Below are 20,897 nucleotides of genomic sequence, written 5' to 3'. Positions count from 1 at the left end.
TCCACTATCTTCTGAGAATTAAGTTTCCTCAGACTGCAGAGGGAAAGAAATAGGAGACACATTTCTGTCTTTTTACAAAAAGATTTCTTTGCATTGACCAAGTGACATGGACATGGACATCCCCCCCATACACTTGCACTTGGTTCTGCCTCTCCCTGATGTCAAGGTCCTTTTGTCTTTACTACTCAATTTATGTTTCTTCCAACAGCACAGAAAAGAAGGGAGAAACAAGAGAGAGAGAGAGAGAGAGAGAGAAAGAAAGAGAGAGCGAGAGAAAGAAAGAGAGAGAGAAAGGCACAATTACAAAATGTGACACAGGGTGAGGCAGCCCTGAACTTCTCAATTCACGAGAACTTCTTTATTTGCTCAGCTACATGTCACATCTACTCATTACTTCTCATTACTCCTTCAACCTCTCTCTCACTCCATCACCCTTGTGCATCTCTTACAGCTTAGTGCAACCCCCCTCTCTCCCTCAACCTGCGCCCTCTCTCTCTCTCTCCCTTTTCATAACCTTTTTAATATTTATGAGCACTGCAGAAATACTACTGGCAAAGCATGCTGGGAAGAGCTGTCCCTCAGAGTCTGTTCCATGACGTCATCACTGTGCTGACATTCTGGGCTCCCCCATCGTCTCAGTGGCCGAACAAAAGTCAAGTTCCCTGCCAACAAATATCTGAAGATGCATTTGAATAACACGAACGTTGTCAGTCTCATTTTGGAATTTAGTGATTAGAAACAAGGGATTTGGTAGATGTCGATTACTGTATCTCACTAATGAACGACTAATAATAATAATAATAATAAAATGTACTCTCAATATTTAAGTGTTCATCAGAGCAATCACACCAATGAACCACAGCATCTAATCTGGAACATATTTAGGCAAGGAATATTCTTCCAGGTGCTTGTGCCTCCTTACATCCCGTCCATGTGATAAGAGGCTTGGGGCTGATTGGCCAAAGCCACATTACCTTTACTTGGAGGGGAGCTGTCTGTGATTGCCCAATCAATGTTCAGTAAGCGCTATCAATTCAGCACCACAGATTTCAGCTGTATCAGATCATCCAGGACCTGATGTGACTGACTTTAAACATGTGCCGGCACTAGGGACTCACTTTTAATAGCTTTTAAGGTGCAGATTAGGAGATTAGGAGCATTTCCATCGCCTTTCGGCGACTGCAGTCGATTGTAGTATGAATAATCATTGTTATATTAAGATTTATAAACAATACCAAACAAAAGATTAACCATTAGGGATGCATAATGACATCAGCATGTCATTGGAAAAGGCATTAAAAAGAAAATGTCAACATTAGCCAGGAATGAAGATTGCCTCCGATTTGACAGGCACATACGATGACGTGCATCCAACATCGTTGAAACAGAGGTAGGTGCATTGGTGGGGAGCAGGCGGCGACCCGACAAGTGAAGCCAATTTGAAAGTGCATTCTCTTTTCTGGCCAGCAGGGGGCGAATCCTCTGGTTTGCCGAAAGAAGTCCAATTGTATGGAAGTCTATGGCAAAATTACCTTACTTCTCACTTGATTTATCACCTCAGTAAACATGCTACGCATGAGTTCATGGTCTCAATCTCTACTTTCAAGTCTTCCTCAATACAGCATAATAATCATTTAGTAAATGATGGTCCCATTTAGAGTAAAATAGACAATAAAGAGGAGTATGCTTTAGTGTGGGCTTAGTGTGATGGACAGGCTCCTGCAGCCACAAATGGCGTCTCTACATCACTCATCTACATCACTCAAATGGTCACTTCTATTCATTGGTTGCAAAAAGCCTAGATGGCGACGGCCGTAATCCAAGATGGCACTGGCCAAATCGCCAAACTAAAGGCTTCAAAACAGCAGGCCACAAATCAGTGGATGTCTACGTCCACTTCTTATAGACAGTCTATGGTCGGTAGAGCAAAAAGTAAGCGGACTGCTGTGTTTGAATGCTCTCTCTCTGCGTCGCAATAGTGTGTGTGCAAAGCCCGCTATCAGTGAGACACAGAGAACAGAGGAGAGGGGACAGTATATGACACGGTAAAGATTCTCACACTTAGCTTAAATGAAACAAGAGCATGCTAATTTGGTTACTTCCTTTCAGGTGGAGCAGTGGGTTCACCCAAGGCAATGGTAGAAGCAACACTGTGGAACCTCAGTTGAACTATTTTATCTTATTTTGCTCAGTTAATGTGTTCATTTTGAAAATTATTTTATTTTGCGTCTGCATAGCATCTGGTAGGCATAATAATGTGTACATTCTGTTTCAGGAGAGACCAGATTGAGACTTATCTGCAATTAGTTGGAAGAAAAGTGTGTTCATTGGTGTCGGCACCAGTTAAAATGAGAAATGGGAAATATCTGCATAACAGATATCGGCATAAATCTGATAACATGCATCCTTACAAACCGTGTACTTATTAAAAGAATACAATTTATATGTTCAGATACATTTGAGTAAAAGGACATTTTTAAGGGGTTAAAGTCATTCATGAAAGAAGAAGATAGGAGCAAACTGGTAACTCATAAATGGTGCATAAAGACACTTACATACTGCAAAGAAGGAAGAGGGGGGGGTAGACATGGAAGCAGGGAGCCACTATGTCTGAAAGTCATGTGTGCATAACTGATGCAAAGCACTCAGCTGCATTTGCTCAATGACGGCTGCACTAACTCCCATATCGACAATATACAACCACGATGACAGGGGGAAGCAGTCAGTAAGGGGAGGAGCCAGAGTGGTGGATAGAAAGGAGACGAAAGACAGGAAGGGCAAACCGAAGAGAGTGTTAAACCACATAAAAGAAGGTGTAAAGGACATAGAGGGCAATGATACAACGAATGAGTAAGAGGGGAAAAAAAGACAGAGGAGCAAAGAGGAGAGAAAGAAGTAAAGAGGAAGGCCGGGTGAAAAGGACTGAGAACAATGTCCACATTGAAGATCATTTTGAACATGCGGTTCACATGACGAAGGAGTTTCTGCCCACACTGGCATTCGGCTTCTTTTGCAAGTCATCACTTTGAAACACCCCAACAATGACATACTTTTCCCTCCACGTGGTTGTTGTTTATCAGTCAAACCTGAAAATAATAGTAGACACGTGAGATCACATGAGAATATCATGGCATGGTAGATAATAGCTTCAGACTATTCTCCAACGAGTGTTCAAAAAATAAATGTAAGATCTAAGTGGAGAGAGGAGGGGTGAAAGCCAGCTGTGAGAGATGACATGTGTTAAAGCAACCTATCTCTGTGTGTTTGTGTGATGGGAGAGAAAGATAAAATAATACCCAACTAGGAGATTTTCTTTTGACTTGTACTCCCTCCATAGGAGGAGGTCAGAGGTCATGGTCGGATACAGAGCAGAACCTCTGGGCCCTGTGGAGATGTGTCTTGAAACAAGGTCACTAATTCCCAAAAAGAGGAGACGAAGGGACATACAATACAGTCCATGGCAGTGTTTCCCAAACTCTTTCACATTTCATATTATATTATCTTGATTAGGTAAACTAGACAATTGAAGATTTTCTGCAGATTTATTTGCACAGTATTGTGTACGAGTATTGGCTGTTTGGATTGGGATTTAGGAACCATCAAACAAGCTAATTCTTCCTTTTTTTGGCTGACAAAAACAAATAAACAGACACACAATTTCCATGCACAACAATGATCTCTCTCTCTCTCTCTCTCTCACTCACACACACACACACACACACACACACACACACACACACACACACGCACACACAGTTAAAATGACTCTCCTCTGCGCTGCTGTCTCAGTAGACAACAGTTGTAACACTTCTTGTTTCAGCACTGTCAGTGTATCACTTCCTCCTCCCCCATCCATCTGTCATCTGTTCATTTTGAGGTGATCTCAGTCCAAGACCGAGGTCGTTGCCATTACCTTTGGGCTTTGTTGCATCCAGTCTGAGCATATTTTACTGCGCTTTTGGCAAAATCATACGTATTTTATTTTTTTTTCACTACCATTGTAGTGACCCATTTGTGTCATGTAATTGGGATTGAATATAAATAGATTAAAGACAATAACATGTATATTGCACAATAACACATATATGTATACAGCATAGTAGGATCATGTTAAAAAAGCTCAGTGAGCAAGGAGTTTAATTTCTTAAAGTGTTCATTATGTATGTCCCTCCCTGACTGTATGAACTGACATTAAATGTAATATATATCATGCCCGTGAAAAGTGTTGTTAAAACATATATCAGTACACTATATACCTATATACTAATCACAGCTGAGTCATAATGAAAAATCATTTGTTTTCATGCAATACAATAGAACATTTGATATATAAAAACACCTAATTGTGTGGGGGCAACTAAATAAAGGCAATATTTCCTCTCAAGGGAAATAAAGTATAGGGACAAATAAAGCATCAACATGACAAACAAAACCACAACGAGATTAGATACCAACAAGAAAGTTCACCACAAAAGTCAACAGGGAAGTCGCTATAAGGTCACTGCAGTATAACTCAGTAGTTGAAGGCACAGTTGGACGTTTCATGTCAGAGTATCTGTGATCGAGGCCTGGGAGGAGGAGATAGATGGTCCGGGAGGCTTTGGGGGGGGGGGGGGGGAGCTGCTGCCCTATCGTGACGTTGACTGACTGACTACTAAATTACCCGTGTCATGAATCAGGACTGTAGAGCGCTCTGGATCTGACACACACTAACTCACACGAGCACGCTGACAGGCGCAAGACACATCGAAACACACACATCTTGACCTGTGTGTGAATGCTGGTGTGCACCCAAAAAAAAAAAAAAAAAAAAAAAGATTTGAAGATGTACACATTTTTAACACACACAAACACGGGGACCTGTGCGCTCAATTCACGGGCAGGCGCGGCGGCACCGTGACACGCTGCCTCGTCCTAAAGCCGTGCTGCAAACAGGCGGTCACAGAAGCCGACATATGCTCCTCACTGCAGGATGTAAAGACTCCGGCAAACAGGAGGAGGATGCACGCATCAGCTCGCTGGTCGCAGTCAGCGGTGCAGACAACAGACGCGAATCGAGTCACAGGGCCTCCACACGAACGGCGGTCGTGACCTCGCTCCTACCCACACAGTTTATTTAAAGTGTTGTTTGCGAATACATGTTTTTCCTTCCCCATCGTTCACTCTCTTTCTTTGCAAAACAATCCGGTGGGACAGATTGACACAATGACGGACGACTAACTGATGAACATCAAACCCAGAGCTGTTTTCTTTTTGCTTATGTGACAGTGAGAGAGAGCGTAAATCAAAATGTGCTGTGGAAATATATGTGCACGTCATACACCACAAACCAAGAAGGTGCAGTCATTTGTTCCGATCCTTTACCCATTTGTGTTTTTTTCTCGCGTCTCATCACATACAGTTTGACACATCCAGAGAAACAAACACAAATATGAACTTTCATTATAAACATATGCAAATAATGGGCACCTCATTGCTTTGATGTCGTTTTTTTGAGTTGAAAAATCTTGACGGGGCAACATATCGTATGGTGTAATTTTTGATATTCAAGCACAAGTATGCCAAGCATATACGCAATATGAATTAGCTGAGTTGACTGTATATCTGTGTTTGCATATCTGTGCAAACATGTGGCAGCTGCATGTGGCACCGCCCCGGTATGCATGTGTGTCAGTGACAGCGGATCACCACTAATCACCCAGTGGGTGCAGAGTCATAGCAGTAAGCCTCATGCTGAGAGAGGGATGGGTGCACAGAGGTGGTGATGGAGGATGAAGGAGGAAAAAAGTCACAAAGGACAAATGCAAGATGAACTAGAAGACAAGATTGCAGGAGGCCGTGTGAGTTCACGACTTCCTTTATGACTGCGGCTTCTAACAATATATCGATGACAGCAATAGCATTAAAGCCACTTGCTATCCTTAAAGCACTGGGATCGAAAATGCCCCTTTCTCTGTTTTAAATCTGTGTATTATAACGGTTATGACATGAAGGGAAGATGACAAACAATTAAAGTACATATGCTGTTAAGAAACATAATCACATCCAGAACCGCAAAAATGGAAAATCATCTCAACCTGCCACCATAGGAGAAAATGGTATTATCCTCAACCACAAATTTCTATTGCTGGTCTGATGGATTGTGACCACTCCCCGAGGCCGGTCGATAGAGCCAACCCCTTGTGATTCAGCACTCTGTGCAGGTACACAAGGGGCCTGTTAGCCCACGAGGAGCTATTCATCAATGGGACAACCTCCTGATACCAGGGTCAAGCCTGAAGGTCCAGCAAGGGTTAAAGCACAGCCTGTCCATTTAAAGCCGCAGCGAGTGGCTTGCCCACAAGGGCCAGCCAACCACAATTGTCCATATAGTCTAGATTAGAGTAGCGAGTCACAGAGTGATACAGAGAGAGAAGATGAGTGAAGCTGGATCTAAACTCATTAACAATAAAAAAGCGGACGCTAAAACCATCACAGTGACACTGGCACACACAACATGTGAGACTATTGAATTAGCAAGAGCGCCTGGAACAATCCATCTCTCAAAACAAGTCAAGACAGAAAAATAAACATCTAAAGAGTAAAGTTGCTGTACCTCCAAAACCCCAGCTTTTCATTTCCCCCTGATGCATGAATCCTAATAAGCCCATCAGAGACCATACTGATCCCTCAATGTAAGGCCCGATGCATTCACTGAAATGCATCATCAGGCTTTGTCTGAAACACAAGCTGGTGAACAAGGATGCAAAGTGGGTAGCAGGATGTCTATAACACATGATGTCACAAAGAGAAGTCACAGAGCTCTTTCCGAAGCTCATGCTATAATAAACCTAATGCACCAGGGAGAGCTAAAAATATGGGCTAGACAAGCTGACACACTGCATTTGCAGAAAGCTTCACTTCGTTCAGAGCACCGTCAATCATCTTCATCAGCCGTGACAGCGTGTGGCTGCCATTGTTTTCACCTTGCAAGTCTGTGTGTGTGTGTGTGTGTGTGTGTGTGTCATCAAGGCAAAACGTGGTCCTGGAGACACTTACTGCGGTGGGAACCACCACAGATGCTGTACTTTGCCACGTATTTATTTATCTGACTGTGTCTTTGGAACCCATTTCATATGAAACTGTACAGGTGTGTGTTTGAGGTTAAAATGAAAGTCGGGTTTGAAGATGTGTGTGGTCCAACAAAGGATGCAGGGGGTTATAACCATGATATGTGAGAAATACTGCTGCAGAATCATGTATCAGTTATGGCAGATATTTCTTCAAATCTAGTTGTTTTGAAACACAAATATATTTAAAGAATATTTACAATAACCTTAGGCAATAACTGTTCCCACAGAATGTTTAGCAGGGAAGAAAACACATTCAACCCTTTCTAACTGGGTCAATACAATGCCTTGAACGCATTCATTATTTCATATGTTCAACTTGCATGGGAGAGATTATAGTACTTTTATGTACACTTAGTGCCAGATGCAAATATACAGCAAGATTTGTAAACTGAGATAAAGATAACACGTGGTGTTTTTACAAAAGAGCTGTTTTCTCCGTTTTTCCTGTGGGGGATGAAATTGATAGTGTAATCAATCACTTCAGACGTGCTGCTTGGTGACTTGCATTCTGATGAAGGAAAGTTCAACTTGCTAAGCCATAGGATTAAGGGGATGTTTTTAATATGTATGTTATGTACATAATTGACAGTGGGGGTTTTGTCCTCTCACCTTGGCCTTCACCATGGGGCCACTGGTGCAGAGCCAGCAACACACTCTGTCAGTCGCTTTAAAACAGTCAAGTCAGCCTCCCTTCGTCATTACAATCTGGCCACGATCCTCAACTATTTTAGCTTGTGTGTGTGTGTGTGTGTGTTTCTATGAGTCATAGATGTGAGACAGAGATCAACAGTGTACAAACCCAAGTGTGTGAATGAGGGAGAGAGGATGTAAGATGTAGGATGTAATTCCAGACACACACACGCAACAAATCAATCAAGTCAGGCGTTACAGTGATCCACTCGTGTCCTTCTGGCACAGAGAAACACAAAGTGTGATACACAGTGATGCAGCAAGCCACTGCCTATTTTTGGCCATCGTCATCTTGTTTTTTTCGCGAGAGGGTAGCACAACCGAACACTGAAAAAGACAGTTTCAGGTAAATTCACTTTCATGAACTAAAACACACTGTGAAAGGGTTCAATGACAACAATAAGGACGACACCGAGACTGGACAACGCTGTGGTAGCAACCTGTTAATCACAAGGTAGCCACGCCCTAAAGTATACCCGCTTTATTATACTCTAAATGGGACTATCATTTACTAATTTAACATCATGCTGTATTGAAGACTGGAGCGATTGAGGCCTTAAACTCAGACTCAAGTCATTTTCTCATCGACTTCGATACAATCAAACTACTTTTAGCTACCAGAGGAGTCTCCCCCTGCTGGTCATTAGGAAGAATGCAGGTGTAAGGTACCTCTGCATTGGCTTCACTTTTCAGAGCTGGAAGTTGCCGCCTGCCACTAACCCTGCATCATTGTGCTACCGTTCCAAAGCTGTTTTGAATTAGTCTTGTTGGTAACTTGACACATATAGTGTATTACACTGAGAAGCTGTCATGATTGGATGAACTGTCAATTAATTTAACAAAAGAGCAAAAACATATTTTTCATTAAACCTTTCTTTTTGTTCTCATTTGCAGCATCTAAGCTAACCTCTTTAGGAGCAGCCATTGATGTCGCCAACCAGTTGTATTGTGAATCATACAGTAACAGCAGTGCATGATGAGAGGATTTCTCACTCGGCACTGCCCCATGCTGACTTTTGTAACAGAAACTAACAAGAAGTAAACCGATGAGGGAATGCCAAGCCAAAGATGATTCTCCAAGGAAGACACAAAAGTCTGTATTATTCCTTTTACTGGCTAGTCATCAAGTCCCTCATCGGCTCAGCAACTCTTTTAGAAAACAGGGCAACTGAAGGGTTGAAATCATGATGAAATCCATATTCTCCACCCTGTGCCTCCTGAGCGGTGTAACATTTACATCTGTTGCTGCTAACTGGATATCATCTAAATGCCAGAAAACAAAAAACATGTGTGTGAACATTTATTCATAATATTCATCCTCTGGACTGCTAATGGATAGTTGAATGATTTATGCTACCTGATTGTCGGCTGGATTGGCCATAATACATAACACCCATTATATTGCTTGTGCATGACTAACTGCTGATACATCTCCTGAAAAACAAGGAAAAACAAAATTGAGCACAAGGGCAAATGATCTGCGTTGCTGTGTTGTGGAATGTTTTCATCCCCTTCCTACTATCCCACATACTTAGTTTGTCAAATAACAGGCATCAGTGTTGGATCAATCAGCTGCGGTCAATAGCATCATAGGAAGAAGATAGGAAGAAGGGGGGGGGGGGGGGGGGGGGGTGAAGAGGTGGAAGGATAGAGGACAACCAGGGAATAGGGTTTTCCAGTGAGAAAAATCTATCTCCATGTCAGTTAATGAGGCTCAATCTACACACCAAGCAGAACATTACCATCTGGTATGAAGTGGTGGACGAGCAACACGTCCTTGGCGTGCAATAACTGTAAAGCACTCTAGTGAAAGAAGACTGATAGTGTTAGGGTTATTTTTGGGTCATTGTAGACTTATTCATTATCAGACGCATGCATTGTGCGAATGGCTTGACCGCCCCGACGATGCGTGACATTAATAATACACTTAGAAGCTAGAATGAAGGCAAATGCACATTTTGCGGCCGACTCTGACACAGCAGCGCCAGCGCCTGGATGATGTTTGCAGTGGTAAAGTCACTTTTGCTGTCGTAGATTCCAGAGAGAAAGCCTTTAAATCGTTTTTGAACCTGGGTATAAAGACGTTTGACAGACCGTTGGATAAACTCTCTTCTGCTTATGGTTCTTGCATAGTCCTCTAGCTTATGCAACTAATTAACAACTTGGAGACATTGTTTGACTTTTCTGGGCTTCTTCTTTGCAGTCACATCTCATTTTTGAGGAGTCAATCCAAAGTTGTGTCAGTACTGATCATGCTGGATAACCTATAGCAGCCAACAGGACACTTTCCAAAGCTCTAAATATGATTTTATGATGAACAATGGACACATAACACAGTACTGACACACAGTGGGCTACATTGTGATAACTTACACGAATGGCATGGCAGATGTTGGGGGCTTAAGGGCCATACAATATAATTCATCACATAATTTATATAATACTATTTTGTTTATAATATGTTCTAATTTATTTCACCAAACGGAATTTATTGTAGTGAATCTTCACTGGCCTCTCGATTCGATTCACCTGACACCAATGCACACCGATTCTCGATGAATCTTGACATCACATCCTCAATTCTCTATTTTACTGCACATGGCTACTTTTTTGTGTCAATTAAATGTAAAAATATCTAAACTCCCTTTTCATTTTGAAAGTACACCTTCCAAAATAAGACTTCAATGTGTGGCCAATCTCAGCACACTTATGCAAAAACAAAACAGAAATCCTTCTGCAGGGTGCTGTAGTCTACAGACAATAAGGTGTTTTCACATTAGCAATTCTCCCCATGGCATTTTACGCTGCATAAATTAGCCTAGCATCTTGCACCTTTCCTTACCCATAGCTCATCTACTCGTACTTCAGTCATGCATCTCCCACCAGAACAGAATGTGTGAATTTCAGCCTGCATGCACGTTTTTTCTCGGCCCGACATTGCTGAAACAGAGCGGCCTACAGTTTTACAGTTTATTGGTAGCGAGAGCAACGAGCTAGCGGCCTGCTGAGCGTCGCCTCTCCGCTCAATGCACACAGTGTGTGCAGAGCTCCGCCTTTTGGGTGAAACACCGGCTGAGGGAAGAGAAGAGAAACTGGCGTGACAGTAATTAACAGCAAAGCACAGTAATGAATCACACTGAGCTGAATCCAAACCGAAATCCAGATTCTGTTGTGTCTCGGCGTCGATGCGGAATCGTCCGTGTCGTCTGCATCGCAATGCGACTTAGAAATGAGAGATCTCCACACCGCCCCTCGTCGTACAGAGGTGGTCAGGTTGGCTTGCCATAAACAACTTCATACAAAGGGAACAACTCATACAAAAACACCTTAATCCAGTACTATGATTGGCTAAAGAAAACCATCAAAGTGTAAGCATGCCGTAGCTGCTCCAAGCAGATGTGTTGTCAGAACAAACACTATACGTTGTCAGTGAACATTTTACTGACAATATTTTGTACCTTGCCAAAAATGTTAATTAACTACGTTTCCTCTTCATGTTGATTAATAAACGTAACCTGGGCGACATTATGTTTTATTACAATGTACAGTACTTGCTGCTTTGTGTTAGTAGTATATACACACAATTTCATGTGAAAAACACAAGAGGCACACAAGCACAAGGAAACAGTTAATGAGACGGGATAAGTGAGGGAGGTGGAAAGAGAGACAGAGAGAGAGAGAGAAGTGAGGCACAAGGAAAAAAGATGGCGGGATTCAGAGAGATATACTCTGCGAAGAGCAGGATTAAGCAAAGAGATAACTGGCGGAGAGAAAGTGCAGAGGGGCGTGGGGGAAGAACAAATAGTTGCTTCACTTTCCCAATGACTGTCTTGAGTTTAAAGTTTAATTAGCAATGAAGTATTTATACGAGTGCAATGTGCATTTTCTAACTCAATGCCTCTATATAGTAGACAGCAGAGGAGGAGAGTGCAGAGAGACAAACAGCACTGTTGATTGGTTTTCTATCTTTTGGGGTTTCTACATACAAGTCATGGGCATAATAATGACACATCCACAACCAGAAGAAGCCAAAAACAGATCCCACCCAGGGGGGGGGGGGGGGGGGGGGGGGGGAGACAAGTAACAGAGGGATTTAGAGTCGACTGCTACTCAGGTTATTAGCTGCCCGCCGTCTCCCCTTGCCGTCGTGTTCACAGCCATCAGTGAGTCCTGATGCAAGCTCTCTCGGATCAGATAGTGTGAGGTGATATCATTACTTTGAATTTGAACGGGATGTGTGTGTGTGTGTGTGTGTGTTTCTCCATCCAGATTGGTTACTAAATTACCTGAAGAGAGAGGAGCCGTTACATCTGCCATCAAGCAGCGCTCCCAGTGACGCATGACACCCTTCTCATCGTTCAGCTATACACACGCACACATACATTGACACACACACACAAAACCAATGTAACCAATGGGTGAAATAAAAGTGACACTACTCGTCAAAGAGCACTTACTTCCATTGCATTAATTATTAGCATCTTTCAATCATAGCTTTTCAATCCCCGACATGGGACATCACACATCCGTGAACGAATAGCAGTCAAATCCAAAAAAGACACGATGAGACTTGTTTTGAGAATTCTTACACAGATTCTCACTGTCTTTGTACAAAAAAAAAACTAATAATCTAACATGTAGCCACCAACAAAAGAATGTGTGCTAAGTGTAAAAAGTCGCTGGGGATGTGAGCTTAGAAAACAAATACAGTTGAATCCACACTTCTGACACAGTCTCAACCCCAACTGAACAATACAATCTTCAAATGGGGTATTATTTCTTACAGGGCAACATATTAAATTACATTACTGTATGTGTGTGATCATCTGCATTTGACAATTAGACTTATCATTTATCAACTCCAGATGTGTTCACTTCCTGGGATCAATCTCAAGTCAGTTTGGAGAATGTGACAAATATGTAGTTTTCAAGCACTTCAGAATGTCTCCAATCATAATGAAAGCCAATGTCAGGATGAATGTGCCATTTCCTAATTCGATACTGTCGCAACACTCGGCTGCCGATTGTAATTGTATTGTGCCTTATAAGTAATGCGATCCGACATTATGAGTTGTTGCGACTTTTGTTTCCTTTTATTAATTATAGACCATGGGGAAAAGGGAAATGTTGAATTAGACACTTTGAGAAAATTTACTTAAAAATATCTAAATTGATAGAGCAAAAATGTGATTTTCAGCATGTCTGTATTCAGAGACGTCATTGTCAGGGACTATAGGGAGCAAGGTGTTTTTTATTTTTGGTTGTCACAAATTTCTACAATGAAATCAATAGCATCCTTCCACCTCTGCATGGACTAACAGTAAGCAATTCAATGTGTATTACATCGATTAAGGCATTAAAAAAGATCTATTGAAAGATATGTTTCTTAAAAATCGTGATACTTCGTTGAATACATTTTAGAACCCTAGTATCCTGTATATGAAATCCTTAATTTCTGATCATGCATTATGTCTATTAACCAGCAAAAATAATGCAAAATGTGCAGCAAAGGAAAATGATGGAGTCAGGGTGTGCCTGAGAGCGGCTGCTTCAGTGCATTAGTAGGTTCCTGCAGGCCACATGATCCATGTAGACCTTGAGGAGCACTAATTCCATTACATAAAGTCCAGCTCCTGCTCTAAGTGTGTGTGTATGTGTGCTCTTTGTGGGCATATCAGTGTGTGTGTGGCATTGTGCCAGTCCTTATCACTTTCACTCTTCCTCTAATGATTCTTAGGAATTAACGGCCCTCGGATCCTGATTTTGCTAATGACTTGTGATTAGTTAACATAGTACTAGGTATATACTGTATGTATGTCAATCATAGGGCCCTAAAGGTGTATTCGCGGTGAACTGTCATGGTAACGGGGGTCCTGTTCCGGTGCATGCAGAATGCACGGTTTGTAGAATTATGCAAGCTCACGAGCTGCCCAGAAACTTCAAGCCATACGCGGCTAGCATTATGCTGCAAGTCAGTCACATGATGGGAATGAAACGCTGGAGCTGGAAGGCGTCTCCGCAGGTTCATGGTCAGCTACTACAGCAATGTATACAGAGCTGTTCATAAGACATGGATGGGGCTTTTCTGATTGTTTGTTCACAGGTTACATTGTACTGCTTACAGTACAATACATACATGTTTGAGTGCCTTGAATGTTAAAATATAGCCATGGGGAAACTAATCGAAAAGCACAAGTTTCATTTGGGATTTTATTTTGTGTTTCCAATTTCATAACATAAAAGACGCTTTTGAGTACACTCGGTACCCAGCAAGAGGATTTTGTCTTTGAGACTTCCACTATTGCCATAAATGACAAGAAATGTATCCTTATGCATTTGTATTTCCCCCCTCTGTACTGATCTCGCACCAAACCGTGACACGTAAACCAGGGTATGAACCGAACCGTGACACTACACAATTATGGAAATAAGATGTGTTTTATAACTGTGGGATATTTTTGATGTCCCTGCAAGAATATGGGATGCAAGAATACCAATCCTTGTATAATGACTATGATATATCCTTTAACCTATGAGACAAATCTCCAGAAAACTCTGGAATGCAACTGCAGTCCGACTCGTGTTCTTTTTAACGTCAGAGGCACTGTGAGTTGAAAAGAAATTCAGCATCCTCATGAATCGGTGACCATGCACAGCCGTTTGAGACTGCGGCTGAAACGACACGTTTTTTTTCTCACTTCAGCATTTCCTGTCGAACTGTGAGCTAGTTCGCTGTGGCGCGACAACCGAGGCGCGCTTCACCATCCCACCATGGCAACATCAGTCACTTCCGATCTGACCCCAGGGTCACAGTAAACTTTGCCTAAAGATTTACAGCTGTTCCCCTGCCGCTGCGTGCCAGAGCTTCTCATTGGTTGGCCTTGCTTACAATGGTGATGGATCCTCTGACTAACAGGTGCAGGCTGTTAGATGAGCTGTGGCACTCGAAGACTGCATATTGATCTCATGGGCCATCGGCACAGTGACTCTCTCACTTCGTTGACAAACCAAAAAATATGATTTTAGCCTCACATCTGAATCATGCTTTGAGTTCAAAAGATGGCAGCTTATGTCCCGAGCTTGGAACAATCTAAAACATAACAAAGATACAGTGTAGGATAGGGTCGGTCTCTCTTAATGCCACAATTAACTGTAAAACCCAAACCCTCTGAAGATCGTAAGCTTGTGGGATTGGGGCTGAATAACTTTATTTGACACAGATATATTCATTTAAATATTTTTCAGCCAGGATTACAAATTAGATATGATTATATAAGGATTGTATGATTATTTATTTTGTCCATACACCAAGAACACAAATGTAGCAGAATTGCAGGTACAGAAAGGGCACCGACGTTTGGCATAAACGGATCAAAATGACTTTCCTTATATCTATCAAATGTGTCTGACAAGGCATGCTTAACTAAATTCACTTTGATCTTCAGATCAAAATGTGTGTCAGATTTGAGTCCTAGACAAGCCCTCAGAGAGGTAATAAATAAAGGTCATAAATATCGACCATCAAGCTTCTATTCTGCAATCTTCCTGTGTTGTTTGAGCAGGTTCGGATCCGGGCCATCTTTGTTTTGATATTTTTCTGACTCCTAAAGGCAAACAATGTATGAATGCAGCTTTACACAAAAGTAACATTGGCCAAGTTTAACATTCACGATGGGGAGGAGCAAGCATTGCTTTCAGAAGAGGTTGCAATAAAACCAAAACAGCACAGCGCATCAAATCAGTTTCTGACCACAAGGTCACTTTCTACATACCACGTAGCGATGTAGGCTATTTGTCTTTCACACCTAAGTGCACATAACTGAAGCACCATCAAGTTAAAGTCTATTAAAAGTTAAATATTTATATTAATCACTTGTAACCAAGGTAAGTCAACTCAAAAAGGTGTCGCCTCCTTACAAAATCCACCTATGCTGAGTAGTGGCCGCAATATAAAAAAAAGAATGAATGACTGCATACAAACAGGCCCATGCACCTCTATAAACACAAATTCACAGGTGAACCGAATAAAATGCACAAAGAAGGACATTTCTGATACATTAGTCCCTTGGATTCTAGGACACGTCCTTAAGAGCCCCCACTCTCATGGGACCAAATAAACATCCTTTCCTCCCCCTCACCACTCAAATACACAGTGAATCAAAGTATTCTTTTCATACCGCTTCTTTCTTGGAATCTGGGACAGCATACAATACTGAAAAGGAGCTGAAACTGTCACAGATTGAGTAAAATTCTGTCACATAGAAAATATATAAGGATTTGACTGAGGAGGACAATACTCTACGCGTCTAGGCTTCTCTTAGTTTTAAATTGTTTGACCTGAAGTGAATCAATTAACATCTAATTGTTCATGCAGTTCACAGTGGTCACAAGAATAATGTTTCATTCAGACGAAATGATCCGTCACTTTGCATCCAAAGCTCTAATAACAGAAGATTATTTTCCCCTCGTCTAAAACATATTTGGAATGATATATTCAGATACCGCTTTTAAGTTAGGCATCAATGCAAATCTTGTCGAATGTGTTGTTTTGTGTGAGGACAAAAGTGGGCAGAGAGGCCAAGAAAAAGAGAGAAGGGGGGAAGGGGAGAGGGTTTTGGCTAATTAGGGTTGGGTATCCATAAGGTTACATAAAAGTGGAATGAGATACCCTGAAGCCCCGCTATTGCACTCACGCTCACACAAACGGCCTGTGCACGCATGCACACATGAAAACAGGCATTGAGCACGCGAGCCGGCACGTACACATGTGCTCCAAAAGCGCACACTATGCATTAGCAGATCTTTGGGTCCATTGTAATAAGTGCAGGCCTGGAGGAAAAGGGAAAATGTGCAGGCCAAAGGAGCCTCGTGCTCAGGCACGACAATAAAAGGGTTCATGTCCCAGATTAGTCTGTCCCATTGGTTACAGAGAACGGGACGGGAACCCAAACAATCACGAGCGCAATTTGAAGATGGCCAAGCATTTTCAGGTCCTTCTTCATTCACATTATTCCATTCTTATTATATATTATCACATTGTTTATTGGGTCATTATCTGCCTGTATAAAGCATTTGCAATTACAATTCAAATGCCTGTCGCTGCAATTTATGAGACCAAATCTTCATGAGCATTTGTAAATGTTAAATAAAATTGTATTTATCTTGACTTGGCCATTTTATCTTGAGTTGGTCATTGCTTTCACCATTTAAAATGATGAATATTGCCTGCGGCAGATCCTATCAGCTGACAGTAATGAATGAGTAACTTGATAACAGGTAAAATTACATTTTTCTGTGGTCTGGTTGAAGTGCTCTTCGCAAGCTCGTGTTCAGCCAAAGATCGTTTGTGCACAAAGAAGCTTTACTCTGCTTCTGCAGCTCCAACAACTCCAAGAGAGAGATACTTCTTCTCTCCGGCTGACTGCGTCACGCCAGTTTCAGAAGTAGCATTCTGCAGTTGGACTTGATTTCATAGCATATTAATCATTTGAGCTGATCAATTTATTAGTTTTGAACCATGACTTCCGGTAAGTGCATGAATAAGCTTGTGAAAAATGAGGTGTGCGTTAGCAGTCTTCAGCTGTTATTTAAATGTGTGAGATGAATCTTTTAAACAACATTTACCAAAATACAAACACCGGTGATGAATAATGTATAGTCAGCAAGTGACACATAGCGGTCGGGCAAGATCCAGTGAGGCAAGAGTACTTTCCGTTAATGCAACCAAGCATTATGATCTCCACAGTTTTACAATTCCACATATGACACAACGCATTACACATAGCTTTGATTCTGTGACAAGCAACAAATATTGCTCTTTTTCTGTTTTCAGAAGAAAATATTTATGTATATCCATATGCCTCCCCTCCCAGCATGGCACGACTCATATTTAACTACCTCTTTCGGAGAACAGGAAATATGGGGAGAAAAAGAAGTAGTAGATGACAAAGGTTGTTTGTCAACTACTAGCAGATTGCACCAGCACTTTCTTTTCAGATCCCCTAACCGCATTACTGTCCAGTCTATCCAGCGTTATGATGGGATCTCCGTCGGCACTTTAGTGGATGACCTTTGTGCAAAGGGAAGGAGTAGGGAAGAGACACACCATGCTGCCGAGTTTGATTTACATCGAATGGAGCCAATTAACATCGCCCAGAACATTAAGACCTGCCTGTGCCTCATCTTTCCCTCTCCGGCTCTTTGACTCGCTTCCTCACACGTTCTGGGTGCTTAGTAACAATCAGCTTTGGGAAGAAAGATAGACAGAGAACAGAGGCACACAGTAGCATGGTTGATGATTGAGGTGAGCGTGAGGGAGAAAGGCCACTCAGAGCGAAGCAGTGAAGCAGAAAGAGGTCTATTTTCCCAACAAACTTGCTGCATCAAATGTGACTTAAGCTGTGAAATCCATAGATGGCAAGATGGACACTGAACACGACATTATGACAACGATACAAATGGATGAGAGTTTTTGCTGATTTATACTTGGAAATCCAATGAGAACTGTACAGTACTCCATAGCAGGAGCTGATTTGTTTTGGCCACTTTCATGGCCTTAAAGGGCACAAGGGAAAAACTGTTGAATACTTTGAATTCTTTATATTACTTAATGAACTGAGGAATTTAGTTCGGGTTTGCATATTTTATACTAAAAGGAAGCCTAAGAAAAATAAGCCATTTTAGATGGAGAGTTGTTATGAATAAATGATTATTAATGACATCTTAAACATACCAGCTTGGATGATTTACGGACAGTAAAATAAACCTAGATAGGGAAAAAGGATCAGTGAATGGCTGGTAACGAAGCGGGCTTTCATAAATCAAATTATATCAACTGAAGGGTAAAACAGCATTAATATTCTTGATTCCTTTTGGTCAGCGCAGTAACCTAATCTTTCTTTTTGATCAGTGTCGGAAATGACCACATATTCATATCATGCAATCAGGTCACGGTTAGTTATTTACACTGTATTTGTTTATATTATTTATATGTATTTTATCATGAGCAGAAAGAGTCTAAACCTGAAAAAAGATTATCAAAAGTAAAATGCTTGTATCTGGCTACTCAGGGAACCAATATCAATTCATGCTCTGTCCGTCTAAGAAATGACCATAGCAATACAAGAACCATCAAAGTGTTATCGATACCAATAGCTTACTTCATATAATATATTTGTTCTACTTCATTCGATAGCAAGTATGTGAATTCAAGCATTCAGTAGAATAAATAGCCACCATCATATTTACTTTCATGAGACGCAAATGTTTACATTTATTTTTGTACCTGTGTAAAAGAGAGTTGGAGTGTCCATACTCCTTGGTACTGCGTTGTTCTGAGTACCAATACCCAGGCATGAATGTAATCCTGTAGGATGGATTATGTAATCTCATAATTCATAAGAATTGGTGTCCACGCGTCATCATCTTAATTTTTGTCCCATTCAAAGTTATTAAAATTTGTATCCGATTTTTAAAGAAAAGTTCAAGGATATCTGATTAGTGAACGAGGGACATTAAAGAGAGCCTATTTTAATGATCATATACAGGTAACACAGGTGATTATGTGTTACTGTAAAAGAAAAGAAAAAAATATTGTAATTGCCAAAAAACTTCTCCATGGCTTCGCAAACTCTTAGCAAACCACACCACTGTGGTGACGACAGACAATCTGTTTTATGTTGAAAGAATATTAAACACAGATGAGAGATTACACTCCACGAGGACCCAAGCTTTCTATTTAAATTGTTTCCCTTCCTTATTTTGTGTTGTTTGTCTTTCTTGCATTCTCTTAATTTCAGTCACACAAACACACAGGCTTTTGAACCCATTCAACAAGTGCCTGACACAATAGAATTTGTATAATTTTAGTACCGCCAAGCCTGAGAGCAAGGCGGCACAACCCCAATAAAACCTACACCTAAAGGCACAACCAGAGTGGGAGTGCAGGGCAGAAGTGAGACGGAACCGTGGATGAGAGATCTCATGGCTACAGGAGGATGTTCTGTGTGTCTAGTTTGTGACAACACTATAAAATGTGAATCTTCCACGCAACAAGCATTACGAGCAACACTTATCATTAATGTGGAATTCCTAATGGAACAATACATGTAGCAGAAACATGCACCCCCAAAAAGATGGGTTGAAATGTTATCTATTATTAGAGTGTACCTCCATCTTCCCCCTCCATTTTACATCTTCCCCAATGAAAAAGAAAAACCCTGTAATATGGGGGAAGACTCCAAATCTAAGACCAGCACAGCTTTGTGGAAAAGAACTGAGCATGCAGAGCCCATCACCAGAGTTAATGGTGATGGGCTCATATGAATACAAATGCATGTAAGTGCAGTGCACTGAACTTGCATTGCATTAATATGAATGAGCTAGAACCAAGGCAGAATCCCCCAAAATGCGTGTGAAAGAAAACTGACATTGACATTACTTGTTATTTAACCAACAGCCTATACAATCATCATCAGTGTCCCCCTGGAGCTACATATCTGACCAAGCAAACACAACCTGTACCAGAGCATATGTGCTTGACTGGTTAGCCTGCACACACACACACACACACACACACACACCACACACCAGCTGAGGCCGCAACACCAACTGTGTAATTACACATGTGTAATTGCATCCTCACCAATCTTGCACAATAGATGTAGCGAGAGAGATCCCGAGAGAGATAGAGAAAGGCAGGTAGAGGGGGAAAGATGGATGTAAGAAACACCGTCACCTCCCCTGTCTCTTGAGACAGCCAGCCGTACCTTGCGCCTGCGATCCCTGGACCGATTTCTCTTTTTTATCTTTTCCTCCTCCTTCTCCCTCTGCTCCTGGGCGGCGGCCTCTGCGAGGTCCTTGGTCTTACGGAGCTGCTTGGCGGCTTGCGCCATGGTGCCGCTGCTACTGTTACTGCTGCTGCTGCTGCTCTAGTCGGCGTCGCTACAGCCCTCCTCTCGCTTGCACAGCCACCAGTGGTTCCTCTTCCCTTGTCCCTCTGTCTCCAGAGCCCCGTCACTTACTACCGCTTCTCTGGTGGCCACCACGACATGTGTGGGTAAAAGACAGGCGGTGGAGACGTCTGTGTCCAGATAT

General features: G+C 41.8%; 1 protein-coding gene across 1 annotated transcript in view; it reads right to left on the bottom strand.

The window, feature by feature from the left end:
• The window catches only part of ank1b (ankyrin 1, erythrocytic b), a 62,402-nt gene extending 41,707 nt beyond the window's left edge, over nucleotides 1-20,695 (bottom strand). Inside the window, exon 1 of the mRNA XM_034546478.1 lies at nucleotides 20,570-20,695. Coding sequence (XP_034402369.1) covers nucleotides 20,570-20,695 — 126 coding nt within the window. The remainder of the gene's footprint in view (nucleotides 1-20,569) is intronic.
• Nucleotides 20,696-20,897: the final 202 nt, after the last annotated feature.

The sequence above is a fragment of the Cyclopterus lumpus genome, chromosome 12 (assembly GCF_009769545.1).
Source record: "Cyclopterus lumpus isolate fCycLum1 chromosome 12, fCycLum1.pri, whole genome shotgun sequence".
NCBI classification, from domain to species: Eukaryota; Metazoa; Chordata; class Actinopteri; order Perciformes; family Cyclopteridae; genus Cyclopterus; species Cyclopterus lumpus.
The sequence above is the reverse complement of the archived record's forward strand: the minus strand, read 5'-3'. Positions and strand labels throughout refer to the sequence as shown.